The 15,769-nt window shown below is 33.4% G+C and overlaps 2 protein-coding genes across 2 annotated transcripts; both read left to right on the forward strand.

Moving 5' to 3' along the window:
• Positions 1–4,750: 4,750 nt before the first annotated feature.
• Positions 4,751–10,464, forward strand: LOC111809378 (protein HGH1 homolog). Its single transcript, XM_023695828.1, has 10 exons — positions 4,751–4,886; positions 6,185–6,310; positions 6,801–6,923; positions 7,454–7,651; positions 7,820–7,898; positions 8,319–8,464; positions 8,897–9,010; positions 9,766–9,897; positions 10,023–10,136; positions 10,218–10,464. Exons 2-10 carry the CDS (start codon positions 6,257–6,259, stop codon positions 10,254–10,256), a joined length of 999 nt encoding a protein of 332 aa, XP_023551596.1. The 5' UTR covers positions 4,751–4,886; positions 6,185–6,256; the 3' UTR covers positions 10,257–10,464.
• A 1,161-nt stretch (positions 10,465–11,625) lies between these two features.
• Positions 11,626–13,509, forward strand: LOC111808031 (40S ribosomal protein S27-2). The gene is made up of 4 exons (XM_023693803.1): positions 11,626–11,731; positions 12,700–12,801; positions 12,988–13,016; positions 13,127–13,509. The coding sequence occupies exons 1-4, from the start codon at positions 11,729–11,731 to the stop codon at positions 13,251–13,253; spliced, it is 261 nt and encodes an 86-aa protein (XP_023549571.1). The 5' UTR covers positions 11,626–11,728; the 3' UTR covers positions 13,254–13,509.
• The last annotated feature ends 2,260 nt before the right edge of the window (positions 13,510–15,769 follow it).

Below are 15,769 nucleotides of genomic sequence, written 5' to 3' on the forward strand. Positions count from 1 at the left end.
GAGATAGGAAAAAATTAAATTTAAGAAAAAAAAATTTGAAATATAAGTTTAATGAAAATATTTTGAAGATTGAGACACAGAACTCCACATTAGAAGCATGAGTAAGACACTTCATGAACTAACATTCTTTATTTTATTTTATTTATTTATTTATAATAAAATAATAAAAATCAATTGCTCATGGAAATTATAACCCATTTACAATTGTCACCTAATGCCTTCCAAATTAATTTGTTTTGAATTAAAAATTAATAATTTATTTGTTACTATAATTTAAATTAATTTAATATCAATAAATATATTAAACTTAGAAATTAATTGCAAATATATAACAAAAAAAAATTAAAAATTTTCATTTTAGTCTTCGTATCTCTACTTGTTCGAGAAGTTACCGTTATTTTAATTAGTGAAAAGAATTTGACTACTATTACTGTTCGGAAAAAATTTATAATAATTTTTAAAAAAATTATCATATTTAATTACTATCTTTTCATTTTACTTTTTTTAATTATTTAATTTTGAAATTAGTGAAAATTAGTAAAAATGGTAATATTTAAGTTTTGAATTCAATTAATAAAGTTAAAAGGGCTATAGTCGAAATTAGTAAAATAAAATTATATTATTATTATTATTTTCTTTAGAAAAAAATTAATTTTATTTAGTTGAGAATAAAAATTTGTATGAATAATGATGACAATGAGAATAATGCAAAGGTAATGATTTCAATAGCTGGCATACTCCATGAGTGAGGGAGGACCAATAAATGGAATTGATGAGAAATTGCAAGTTAGTCCTTATAATTAAATATAATTTCATTGTTGTCCCCATGAATTATAGGTATTTTCATTTGCTTCCCATATTTTTTTAATTTTAAATCTTTTGGTTAATTATATGATTTGAAATTAGTTTGATTTTATAAAAAAAAATTAATTTAATATGTGAATTTGTAAATTTTAGTTTCTAAATTTTTAAAAAAATATATAATAAAATTTTCTATATTATTAAATTGGTAAGTTAAAAAATATATTAAAAAATTTAAAAGTCCGACAATGTTTTAGGAATTGGACTTTTAATTTAATGGAAAATATTTTCATTTCCAATTTCTTTTTATTCTTATTTTTAAAAATTTAAGACGAAGATTTAAATCTCTAATTTTTTTTATTAATGATTAAAAAAATAATTAATAATTATGATAATTTTTTTTTGTTAATTGTATTTATTGGAATTCATAATATATAATAAATTTATGCTTTATTTCAATATGTCCTAATTGAAATTTAAGAATAATTAATTTCACACATTCCTATAATTTATATTTATGTGATGCTGCTATACATTAAAGTCAACTTATTTTAATATTTCATTCCATATATATTTTTTTAATGTGTTATTTTTATTCGATATAATTTTTAAATCATCTATTTTTGGGATACTCGAAGGGACCCACGCCGGTCTCAAACTCGAATTTAGAAGACATCTAGCGTTTTTGGTATTAAGTTCACTTGCAGATTCAAATGAGGAGTTTCTAAGTCGATACGACTAAGAGATCCTCAATTACAAAAATTACGAGTTTTAGGACATAGATTCCAACGAGCTGAGCCCTAGGTGAGTATCTAAGTTGCCTCAACAATCGACGTGCGATCTCGACTCGTCCCAGACGTCGACACGCGTCAACTCAATCTTCAACTGTCGACTTTTGTTAGCTTGAAGTGGTTCATTTTTGTTATCTTTTGTCTTTAGAGTGAATCGTTAATGGATGATCGATAACTGGAGCATGCAAGAGTCATGTGGCTTTAAGGAAATAGATTCTCGTGTCTATCATAACCTATGTTGGCGGAGTAAATAACTTACAATATCTCCCTAAGATATATAAATCAAACAAAGGAATCTTCTTAGGATCCTCATAAGATAAGCATTTGACAAAAGGGATTTTGCAATCAAATAATGTAAAAGATAAGAAGGAAACGTATAGAATTGGTTCATTCTATATTTATTGATTTTTTTTTTTTTTAAATTGATCAATAAATTGTAACGACCCAAATCTACCGCTACAAGATATTGTCATCTTTGGGCTTTACCTTGAGGAGACTTTCGGGCTTCCCCTCAAAGCTTTAAAAGCGTCTAGTAGGGAAGGTTTCCACTCCCTTGTAAAGGGTATTTTGTTCTCCTTCCCAACCAATGTGGGAGGTCACAATCCACCCCACCCCTTCAGGTCCAGTGTCACAATTGCACTTTTGATGGCAGCGGACTTGCGATTGTACGACACTCACTTTCCAACAACAAGTGAGCTAAGCCAATTTGTTCTTGCGTCGCCTACGGCCAATCGACGTATGCTCGAGCCTCTGGCCTCGATTTTAAGAGAAGGTTTTAGAAAACGAGGGCAAAGAGAGATTTTTGAAAGAGACGTTATATAAGCAAGCAAGAGAGAAATAACAACTGCTCACAATATATAACCTTGGGTAGGGAGAAGGACAACTAGTCGTATCCCCCTGTAGTACATTCTGAGACATTTGGTTGGGCTTGTCATGGACATGCGGCCATAGGCAACACGCCTTGGACAAGCATGACCGTGACACCCAGCATTCTCTCTGGCACTCGTTTCTTTCTCCAATCGATGTGGGACGCCACCAAATCCACCCCCTTTGGGGCCAGCGTCCTTATATAATGGGTGTTTTGTGCTCCTCCTCAACCAATGTGGGACATCACAATCCACCCCCTTTTGGGGCCCAGCATTCGGGCACTCGTTCCTTCTCCAATTGATGTGGGACCGCCACCAAATCCACCCCACTTTGGGGCCCAGTGTCCTTACTGACACATCGCCTCGTGTCTATCCCCCTTCGGGGAACAACGAGAAGGCTGGCACATCGTCTGATATCTGGCTCTAATAGGCGTCTATCCCCCTTCGGGGAACAACGAGAAGGCTGGCACATCGTCCAGTATCTGACTCTAATACCATTTGTAATGACCCAGATCCACCGCTAGCAGATATTCTCCTCTTTCCGCTTTCCCTTTCGAGCTTCCCCTCAAGGCTTTAAAACACGTTTGCTAGGGGAAGTCCCTTATGGTGCTTTGTTCTCCTCCCCAACCAATGTAGGACATCACATACATATTTTTGTTTTCACAAAAAACGACGATGACGAGAGGTACGATTTTTTGAAATCAACCTATCACAAGAACAGTTTACCCTATGGACAAAAGTCGGGACTTGAAAATGAATCATCTAAATGAAACGATCGTCAGTTAGGCTGTCTTCACAATACTGAATTAACCCTATTTTCGTAGAGTATTCATAAGAAAGAGACTTGGAACAAATAATTTCGACCGACCAATAAATACCGAATCTTTTTACAACACAACAATATTTGTGTAGCAATAAAAAGCCTAAAAACACATATAGATTAGAATAGGTGTCCTATTTTTCTCCATGGGTACCATAGTAAAGAAGGTTTGTGGAGTTATTGAAGAGGATAAAAGGGGTAAAAGTGATGGTCCATTCTTCATTGGGAACAAATTATTTTTGCATTTTTTTTAGCGGAATTTCTTCGATACGTAAACCCAAATAGGCTTTTGAGTCGTCTCTTTTGATGAAATCAAAGATTCGGGTTTTCGAGATGCTAGCTAGATTAGGTTTTAAAATACATTTGATTCATAGTGTCTTAAAAGTTGACGGGTTGATCCCAAATTCTTTGTGAGAACCCACATAGATTAGAGAGAGGAACGAGTGCTAGCGAGGACGGTTGCCTCGAAAGGGGATGGATTGTGAGATCTCGCATCGATTGGAGAGAAGAACGAGTGCTAGTGAGGACGTTGGTCTCGAAGGAGGGTGAATTGTGAGACCCCACATCAATTGGAGAGAGGAATGAAAGCTAGCGAGGATGTTGGGCCAGGAGGAGGATGAATTATGAGACCCCACATCGATTGGAGAAAGGAATGAGTGTTAGCGAGGACGTTGGGCCCGGAGGAGGGTAAATTGTGAGACCCCAAATCAATTCGAGAAAGGAATGAGTGCTAGCAAGGACGCTGGGCTCGAAGGAGGGTGAATTGTGAGACCCCACATCGATTGGAGAGAGGAACGAGTGCTAGCGATGACGCTAGGCCTTGAAGGGGGTAAATTGTGAGATCCCACATCAGTTGGAAAGAAGAACGAGTGCTAACGAGGATGCTGAGTCCCGAATGGGGTTGTACTGTGAGATCCCACGTCGGTTGGAGAGGGGAACATCACATTCTTTATAAGGGTGTAGAAACCTCTCCCTAGTAACGCATTTTAAAAAGAAGCCCTAAAAGAAAAACTCCAAAGAGGACAATATCTGCTAACGGTGGACATCTGACACGACAGTCACTTGATTTTCGTACAAACAAACGAATATGTCACCTTTGTCCACAGTTATGATTACGATCGGCTATAGAATACCGTATAGCCTTCGGGTGGGAGACAATTGTAGCAACAACAGCCGAGCACGAGGGTGCCTTTCACTTGTAATTAGCCACTTATATGTTTTTTTTTTAGTCCTTCGAAATGTTTGAAATTATAAAATTGCTAGCTTTTAAGTAACGACTTCGACTTCAATACATACGAAAAAAATTGGATCGTTACACGAACTTGTAAAATTTAAAATTTTAACCCAAAATAGAAATTAGGTGGAAAGTAAAGGACCAAACATAAATGATTGTAGGAAAAAAGAATAAATAAATAAAACAGTGGGGGGCAAAAAGCAAAGTGATAAATTTGGGAGGGCATCATTGAAAACCCAGAGCCCACCCATTTGTATGAAAAAGCCCATTTATCAGAGCGAGGTTTTAGGGTTCTTGCTCCTTCCCTCTGTTTTTGTTTGGCTTCGCAGGATTTCCGTTCTTCACCGGTCCTTTTCCAGGGGTTTTTCATTATGGTGAGTTCTCCATTCCTCTTCGACTCGGTGTATTGCATTAAGCTTCCTGTTTTGGATATGTTCGAGAATTGCATGGCTGCAAATTGAATGTATTTAGGCCTACTTTTTGCTCCTCACTTTGCTTTCGAGTGTATGGATGCATCTTTGTTGACAGAATATGGAAGAATTGATTCATTTGAAACCTATTCTTCAGTAAATTTTTTGTTGTCTTTCTGTTCTTTTTTTTTTTTTTTTTTCTTTTTTTTTTTTTTTTNTCTGTTTTTTTTTTTCCGATCATCTCTGTTTTGAAACCTATTCTTCAGTAAATTTTTTTTTTTTTTTTTTTTTTTTTTTTTTTTTTTTNTCAACGATTTTTTGGGGGAGGGTTTAGTAGGAAGTTACCGAAAGATCATATTTAATCGTGGAGTTAGTGCAATGAAATATTTCTCATTCCCCAATTCTTTAAGGAAAACTGGAAACTTGCTGTTAATTGAGCTTGCAACTTAAATGTTTTCGTTTTTCTGCTTTAAAATGACATCAAATGCATTTGGTAACGAGCTCGAATCACTTTATATCCCCAATAACTAAAATTATCAACAAAAAAAAAAAAAAAAAAAAAAAAAAAAAAAAAAANGCTCAGTAAATTTAAAAGTAGACAAAGGGACATAGTGGTTCAGTTTTTTTTTTTTAAGCTATAATCAAAGATTTGAGAAAAAAATTCATATTCTTAAACTTTTACAACATAATTTAAAATTAGAGGTTTAGTTTTTTAAACCGTCAAACGTTTGAGATTCCAAGACTAATCTTTGTAAATTAAATTAGCTGTAAATATAGTTAGTAACCATATAAATAAAGAGAAAATTTCATATTCTAGCATTTAAAGGGCATCTTATAAGTTAAGTTAAATGTATATATCTTATAATTATTAATGGGTCTGACAAAGCAGCAAAATAATCTACAAATGGCCTCTCAAGATAATAATTATTGATTGTAGATAATTTTTCTAATACTTTTTTTATGTCTATTTTTTTTGTAGAGGGTTTTTCACGTATTGATTGAAATTTAAGCTACTTATTTAACTTAGGTTTCATTTGATAACAATTTTATTTTATGTTTTTAAAACTTGTGCATGTTTCCTCCTAAATTCTCTATTTGGGTTCTTACATATCTTAAACAATTTTTTGAAAACTAGTGTTAGTTAGCTGAATTTTTTAAAACCAAATTATTATTGCATGAGGCCTATATAGCTAATTATGATCTATTTTAAACACCTTGCTGTTATTATATCAGCCACTTAAAGTCTAAAAACCTATATGTAGAGTTTTGTAATTTGAAAAAGGGCAATTCCACTCATCGGAGAAGAAACACCCTTCTTCAGCTGCAAAGAGCATATGGCGACTGAACTAGAAGAATTGATACAGTTTCTCTCTTCGCCCTCACCTCAAGTAAGTCCCATTATGCTTCTCATCTGTTCTTTATTTGTAAAAGCCATTATTATCTGCGAATTCCCCATCTCTTTCGATGTCGATTAAGGGTTTTCAGATATTCATTTTGTAGTAGGTCGATGAGTTGGTGAAATGCAGCATTCAATGCTGTTTTTCATATGAAATGTTAAAATTTAAACCCAATCTATGATTTTATTGCATCAATTTCAATTTACATTCACTTACTCTGTTTTATTTTCCTAGAATTAGATGATTCATTTCCTGTTTCAAGTGTTTCAGAAGTTAAATTTGCACGTTTTGATCCCTGTGACGCCTTTTATTTCTTAGCAATGAGTGATGTATTAAAACTGAAAGTTGAATATGGGAAGTTCTGTGGTTGCCATACGAATATTGTGTTTGCCTCAGTGGATTGCTAATTCAGTTTGCCTGTAATAACAATTAGGTTTTATAAATTTGTAAGTATCAGAATTTTGTTTTTTTTGCTGTATAGTTGAGGAAAGGGGCAATAGATATTGTTCAAGGTTTAACTGGGTCTGAGGATGGGCTGCAGTCTCTTGCCAAGTATCCATCCATTCTGCTACCATCATTAGCTCGACTCTTGAGAGAACAAAAGGTGTGCATCTTTCTTCTTTATAGAGTTGGTTATTAACGCTGTCATGTATTCTTCTTTCTATGATGTTGGATGGCAGAGTTTGAATTAAAAATTCCATTTGTCCTAAACGTTATGCATAAGCAAACAACTGAACATCTCAGAGAGTTTTATTGAACATCTCAGAGAGTTTTATTCCTAACTTTCTTTCATTATTACACTGTGTTAATCTTGCTGATTATTGATAGGCTGGCAAAAGTTGTCATAATATTTCCTGCTGATTATGGTTTAAATATAACTCATGCTTTACACTAGGGAAATTTAGCGTTTCAATTTCATTACTTCATTTGCATCATTAAGAAGGTGGGTTTCAAGATTTATGATGGGATGCACTAATATTATGTAATTTCTTTTAACTGTCGCAAAACCTATTTGGTGGATATTATTAATTTAAGGAAGTTGGCCATGCGTTGGTAGTATGGTTCAAAGTATTTGGCAAAAGTTACTCATAGAATATGAATAATTCCGTATTGATATATTGTCCATCATTTCAGGATGTTGCAGAACCTGCAGCTGAAGCTCTTGTTAATCTTTCACAAAATTCTGATCTAGCTGCAAAGATGATAGAATTGGGACTGATTGGAGCAGTTATGGATCTTTTGTATAATGTGGACTCCAGCATTAGACATTTGCTAGTAATGCTTCTGGTTAATTTAACACAGTTGGATGCTGGTATTGCTTCGTTACTGCAGGTGTGCCTACATTGTTACAGTGGCCTTGTCTTTGGTTAATGTTGAAATGAGCTATTTTTTTAATTTGTTTGAGAACATTTTAAGGATTTTCTTTTCAAATAGTTTAGGCTTTCATGATCTTAATGAACTAAGAAAATAGTTCTTATGGTTATCAATTCTGCTTCATAGACTGGAGATGACAAGATGCAAGGTCTCTATGTTATGAAGATTGTCAGATCATTTTGTCGTTCGGAAAGCGAATCCAGTGGTATGTCTTGCTTCTTCTCTACTTCAGTGTGCTTTGGACGATGTGTTACTTTTCAAGAATTTTGGACTCCATATTTATAATATAAAATTTAAATATTTAGGGTCGCAAGGTTTTAAACTTATATTTGTTTCTTCTTAGATCTCCACTTGCAGTGGTTTACCAACTTAATTTGCTCTGCTGCACTTGGAAATGTGTTTACCAGTTCTTTGGCCTCTCTAGAAAAGAATAATAATAATAATAATAAATAATTGCAATACCTCAAGGCCAGATCCTTTGCAGCCTTAACCTAACCTCTCCAAACATTAATGTTGTATAAAACCCAACATTGACATCCTTGTAATTTAAAGTACATCAATTTTCTACATTAGTGATCTATAGTTTTCAGTGTTCATTTGATGTTTTAAATTTATTCTCTACTAGATGATCCCTTTGAGCATGTGGCTTCCATACTTGTAAACATATCAAAGAAGGAAGCTGGAAGGAAGCTTTTACTTGATCCGAAGCGGGGACTTTTGAAGCAGATAATTAGGCAGTATGATTCAACTAGTCAACTTCGGAAGAATGGAGTAAGTCCGATGGATGTCTAAAGAAGTTCAAGCTTCTAAACGAGGTTATTGTAGAATTACTTAATTACCACTGCTAACTTTTTTCTTTGAACAAGAAGCCACTTTTCAATGTGTTTAAAGGAAGACAAATGTTCAAGAATAAAAGTTCACGATGGGAACAGAAAAAGACAAAACAACCAAAAAGAAAGATGCCCTAACTAGTTTACATTTTGATTGATGTACATGATTGGTACCAACATATTATTTTTATTTTTTTGGTAATTTGGGAAACTAAGACATGCTTGTGATTGGTTCATTTACTCATTTCAGCCCAGATTCCAACTCTATACGTATTGTTCAATTATTTACAATTTAGATATAATCTAAGTACATCTTCAATCGATGTTGGTTGGATCACTGGACTCATGTCTTCATTTGATTTGCTTGTTTAAGGTATTTGGAACTCTCAGAAATTGTTGCTTTGAAGCAGAAGGCCAGTTACAAAATTTACTCTTGATAGCGGAGTTCCTTTGGCCAGCTTTACTTCTCCCTGTTGCTGGGAACAAGGTAATACTTTTATGTACTTCTTAGAGATCAAAATGGAATGGGCTATTTGGCAACTCCCTTGGCTCTAACTAGTTTGGTTATGGTTAGGACTAGGGTTCCATAGTTGGAAGTAGGTTGTGCCATTTCAAGGCTGTTGCAGCCAAGGTTTCTTATAAAGGAGCATGGCCGCGTCTACCTAGAAACTAAGTAAACTTTATTTTCAGCATAAATACAGGAACACACACCTAATATTTACTGCAAATATAAATACAGTCCAGCTTGTTGAACTCTGATTTGAATGATCTTTTCATCGCCTGCAGCCAAACTATGTTAGGTTCTCCCTGTTCATATGTATGCAACGTTAAAATTTCACCCCACAGCCTGGAATTGAAACACTAAAAAAAAAAAAAAGAATGAGACGACTGAAGACTTTGAGAGGCACCTGCACATGCTCTTTCCTTTTTTGCATTTGTGAGGATTTTTCATATTGATGCTTACAGTCAGTTTCTAGAATTTTTTGTTGTTTTTACTCGAGTAATAATATTTTCTTAATTCCTATTTCTTGGAATAATACAACCCTAAAGTTAAAAGAGAATATTTGTACCAGGGAGGAAATAGTGACAATGGTAAAAAATATACAAGGCAAGTAAGAAGATAGGTAACGAAGGAAAGAGGAATAAACGAGAATATACTAAATATTTTCAGTCTATCAATGCATTTATATCGATAGCGAGAATATTTACTAAACATTTATATCGATGCATTTCTGCGAGCAGGTTTACAAGGAGGAGGATACATCAAAAATGCCACTTGAGCTTGGTACTGCGCTTTCAATTGAGCGCGAGCAAATCGATGACCCTGAAATTCGAGTTCAAGCGTTGGAGGCTATATACATGATCATATTACAGGTTAAAGAGATGAATACATTTCTACTTTAATACCCCTTACATTTTGTTTGTCATCTTACTGTGAAAACCTTAAAGGGTCTATGCTTCTTGGCTCAAAAGTATCATAGTTTCTTTGCTCCTATTAGGATGCTGGCCGTAGAGCATTCTGGTCTATCAACGGACCAAGAATACTGCAAGTGGGGTATGAAGACGAGCAAAACCCAAAAGTAATGGAAGCATATGAGAGAGTTGGCTCCCTGGTAAGCATATCTCTCTAAATCTAGTGTTATTTGTTCATCCTCAGTCAACTTTATACTAATCTTACTTGATTAATCGATCAGCTGATCCATAGCGGTGGCGACGAGGAATCACGCGACTAAGGAGACATTCGCAGATCATACAGCTATGTGGTAGTTGTACAAAGGAGAGGCTGTGGTTTAGTTTTTAAGATTAACTTTGAGTCAATGTTACATTATATGTTTGTTTTCCGAGTTGCTGATGCTTATTTTTTTGGTCAAGAGTAGAATAATCTTTTACATCTCTTAACATTATTCATGAAGCATCCTGTTCGAAAGAACAATTTCTCTACCTTGTTCTTTCTCATCGTTCTTGCACGAAGTTGAGTTTGAAAGGTTACAGATGTCTATTAACTTCATTCGTGATCGACAATTCTATCGGTGGCGAGAGATCATAAAGTTACTCCAAGCAGATCTTCTGTTTTAGTAATATAAACTCGATAAGAAATTATGCATAGGACATATCTTCTTCACTTCACATATAACCATTATACTTAGCAATGTCTCTTTTCACTTTTTTGACAATCTTGATACATCTTTGTACGTCAATGTGTATTTTCGGGATTTATTGACCTTTGGAAATAACCTTTCTCTTGATCTCCTAGCGGTTAGGAACACATAGGAGACCTTACATAGATTTTGACATATCTTCTTCAATGTATTAATAATTATTAAAAAGTATTGTCCAGCGAAACGAACACTTTAGATAGATTAAATCAAATCTTATGAATACTCATCTCGATCTGAACACTATAGGTAAGAAATTTGCATCCTATGACATATCTTCTTCAATGTATTAATAATTATTAAAAAGTATTGTCCGGCGTAACACTTGAGATAGATTAAATCAAATTTTCTCAATACTCATCTCGATATGAACACTATATGTAAGAAATTTGCACACTATTCAGATATATCCTGTATGTCCAACAATATATTTTTATTAGTAAAGTCCAGATTTTCGAATCCTTGAAAATTGTAATTTGATTTTTAATTGGTACCTGAAGTGTGAAATTTGTTTATAAACCGTCCATAATAGAGAATAAACTAAACGATTGTGTTAATTAACATATGCCAATTAATTTTTTTTATATATAATGTATTTATTATACTAATGTTCAATTAAAAATTAATTTTGTATGTGCACGACCAATTAGAATCAAATTTAGAATATCCGGACCATATATCAATTGGTTTTTAAATTCAAGGACCAAAAAGAAATTAGTTCAAATTTGAAGGACCCAAATAAATTATAAAAAAAAAAAAAAAAAAAAAAAAAAAAAAAAAAAAANGGAAGGGCATTATTGGAACATCAAAAGGTGAGGCCCAAATTTCCATAAGGTGTCTACAAGGCCCATCTATTATCCAACTTGAGGCCCAAACTCAGGCCTTTCAAACTTAAGAAGCCCATTTCTGTACCGCCCCACGCATCACTATATATAAAGATCGAGGTTTTAGGGTTCTTGCTCTCTCCCTCTGTTGCGGTCGTGCGCTACTTTCTTTTGGCTTGCGCAGGATTTCACTCTTTCGTCTGTTCCTTTCCAGGATTTTTCAAGATGGTTAGTTCTCATTCCTTTTCAACTTGATTAATTGTATTGTGTTTCCCGTTTTGGTTATGTTCGAGAATTGTGTGGCCGCGAAGTTGAATGTATTTATGTGTATTTTATGCTCCGCACTTTTGCTTGAGACACTTACGAGTGAGCTGATTCATCTTTGTAGACAGAAGATAGAAGAATTGATGCATTTTAAACCTATTCTTACATTAAAAGCTACGGTTTTGTCTCTGATTTTTCTTCGATTATTTTTGCATTGAAGAACTGAGACTCAGATTTTTTTGTTGTCAACGATTTTTTGGGAAGGGTTTAGTAGGAAGTTAGCTTTATATTATATTTAAATAAGTCGAGTAGGAAGAGGAATACTTGTCGTCGATTTAGTGCAATGAAGTATTTTTCATTTAGGAAAACTGGAAACCTGACGCAATTTGGTGGAAATATGCACAGAAATTTGCACAGCGGTGGATTACATCTGATGCACCGAACTTCGCAGAGTTTTTATTTTTTGTTTTTCCATTTTCTTTTTTGTCAATGTTGCTGCTGTTTTATCTTGGCGTGGTTTTCTGAAATTGGAAGGAACATTTCTTCATAAAAAAAAAAAAAGGAAGTGTATATATATATATGTTTATGTATTTTAACATTATTTTTTAGTACATCCCACATGTGTTCTTAACATTACTTCGTAGTGATTTGAATGCGTCTTTTATGTGTCCTTAACATGTCTGGGAATATTTTTAATAAAAAAACCAAGAAGTCAACTACTAAAGTTACCCATTCAAACACTTGTTGGAGCATGTGATAACTGAGAGGCATATAATTTTATGCTGATTTTGTTTGTTGACTTGTGGTTGTGCCACTATTCTTATCAATTCAATGCTGTTGGTTCATGTTGCAATTTTGTGACCTTTAAACGTTGTTTCAGATTCTGAACTTTTAAGTTATTCAAATGGGGATGTTTTGTTTTATGCCAATAGGTTCTCCAAAACGATATTGATTTGCTGAATCCTCCTGCTGAGCTAGAGAAGAGGAAGCACAAGCTCAAGCGCCTTGTGCAATCACCCAACTCCTTCTTCATGGTATTATTTTTTAATGATACTCTAGTCAAATTCAGCGCATCTGTTTACTATCCTACAGAGTGTTTCTTGGGGCTCTTCTTGGAAGCATACATATATTCTTAGTTAAAGTTTTTTTTTTTTGCCTTGATTTATATTATATTCTGACAAGCTTTCCCTTTAATTGTTGCGTACCCCGTTGGTTTGAAGGACGTTAAGTGCCAGGGATGCTTCAACATGTAAGCCCCATCACTTTTCATTACTTTGTTATATTGATAATTCTCGTAGATTCTGTCTTAAGATGTTTTGGATTGAAAGTTTCTGATTGTTGTTTTGTGATGAAATGCAGTACCACTGTCTTCAGCCACTCACAAACTGTTGTGGTATGCGGTAACTGCCAGACAGTCTTATGCCAGCCAACTGGTGGGCGCGCTAGACTCACCGAGGGATGTTCGTTCAGGAGAAAGGGTGATTGAAGATGCGGGTCCTTGTTTCTTTTCACTGGGATGAAATGACAGTCTCTGTTTTGATCATGGTATATTTATTTTTCGTGTACGGTACCAGACTTGATTATGCTCTCTCCTAAATTGATTATATTTGGCTTTAGAGATTTCTGGTTTTGTTTAAAAGATGAATTTCATGTACTGAACTTTTAGCAGCATTTAGTAATTCTTAGCTTTCTTTTATCTACCCCCATACTTTGTCAAATTTGAGTGGAATAGTTTTGCTTCAGAATCCCTTCTTAACTCTCTTAAGTGATTGAATATCCATGTTCTGCTGGAATTACTCTTACTCTCTTTCATTTACTCACTATAGTCAAGGGTTGTATTGTATCTTTGAGCTTGAAAGAAAATATCTCAAGGTCACTCACAACTCTTTGGCTTTTACAAGAATGCCATTGGCATTTGTATAGCAACAAGTGAGGCACGAGGATTTGAGCTTATGAACTGCATGTATTGAGGCTCGATAGACGGTCTAGTCCCGGAGGAAATGATAATATGTTATGAATAGCCATGATGGTACGTCACAAACTGCATTACACATTCTTATTTTACGACACGTCATGCATATGTATGTCTTTACAAGCCATAAGAATTAGGGAATGTAACGAGATGGCGATATTGCCTTGATGTTAGAGTGACAATTTGGTCCTAAAATGAATTTTTTTGTGAGATGTGATGAGTATGATAAGAGTTTGACCATGAATCGTTAGTAATCCTATGATATTTTATGATCCATGTACATAACTTATGGTATGGTGACATGATGCTAATCATAATGTTACGCACAGGCTAGTTACGAAAGTGAAATTTAGAAAAAAAATGGCGACATGACCTCTAGTGTTTTGTGACGGTACGGATGGTATTGTTATAATTATGTTTTTAGGAAACTTTGGCGATATAATAACAAATGTTTTGTGACTACTAATATGGTCACAATTTGACGATAAGAACAATAGATGAAATTTAAGGGAAGTTTTCAATCACGACATGCTTGTGTTTGCACTTCCGTACCCCAATAGTAGATGTAATTACTGGATATTTTTTATTAATCTTTTCAAGTAAGAGTAAGGACAAGACAAGGATGAAGTTGGTGGTAGAGTCATGGCAATAACATATATTTTTGCTTCGGCTTATTTTGATCTCGTATTACAAACCTTTCATCATACGATGACTCTACTAGTTTGTAAAATATTCAAAGTATTTAAGTGTTGAATTATGTTTATGTGATGTTTTCTTTCGGATCCTAAATGAAATATATTTTATGTTTAAATTTTGTTATCTAGAAAAATTTAAATAAATTTTGGAGTCAGGAAAGTAGCACCAGAAAATGATTTTAAATAGGTGGGGCATCTTCCATTTTAACCCAAAGAATCTTTTAAACAACATTTTCATAATTTTTTAATGAGGTGTGAAAATATATTAATTTCATAAATAATAAATACCCTTTATTATACATATTAATTGTGATGGTCAAATTAAATTGGGTCAAATAATTAATAGTAGGTTTGTGAAACTTCCCTTGAGTGAAGGTTATTTTTTCTCTCTCTCTTTTTTTTTTTATTTTATTATTATTATTATTATAATATATATATAATGAGAGAGGTGATTTATTCCAACAAAACTTGTATTTAATTACTAACTCCTTTTAGGTCTTTTACTTCTTTTAAAGTCCTACATGTATTATTTTTTTCTATTAATTATAATAATAATGGTAATAGGAGTATGAATAATATTAATTATAATTATAATAAATAAATTACCGAAAGTTTAAAATTTATTACTGAGGAAGCTCTTATTTTACTCCACCACCCGCCGTCAATATGTTGTAGCATCTCTATTTTTGTTATTATTATGAAGCTCAAGTAGAATGTAAATGAACGGAGACAACATGAGAGTGATCCTAACAAAAACGAAATTATGATTATGAGAGGTTTAAAATAATTGATATTTATTATAGGAATATCTTTAGTAACTTTTCTAGAAAACGTTGAGCGAAGATAAAACCTGTTAAAATGATCTGGATCGTTCATATCATCCGACTTAATCTTAGACTAAATTACTAATCTACCCTATACATTTTCGATACGCTTTCTACTTAGTTTTTATAGTTCGAGAAGTTTCAATTTAAAAGATTTTATTAATTTTTTAGGTTAGAGTTTATTTTCGGTTTGTCTCATCACAGCCTTAAATTGTTTTTCACCCACCCGAGAATTTTACTTCATTTTTTTATTTAGTCGTAAACCCTAACACGGTGAACGAACACATTAGCTAAATATAAAATATCCCTAAAAAGGTTGATATAGTGATGAAATGGAAAGTTAGTAAAATTAAAGCTTAGTCTAAATTATAGACATTAATTGAAAATTATATAAAGGTAAATAAATTATTAATGGCATGATTTATAACTGCTGCTTTGGTATTAATTGGCTAATAGTTATCAAATAGTTAGCTAAAAAAAAAATCTATTTAATTTAATTTAATTTTGAGCA

The sequence above is a fragment of the Cucurbita pepo genome, chromosome LG13 (assembly GCF_002806865.2).
Source record: "Cucurbita pepo subsp. pepo cultivar mu-cu-16 chromosome LG13, ASM280686v2, whole genome shotgun sequence".
NCBI classification, from domain to species: domain Eukaryota; kingdom Viridiplantae; phylum Streptophyta; class Magnoliopsida; order Cucurbitales; family Cucurbitaceae; genus Cucurbita; species Cucurbita pepo.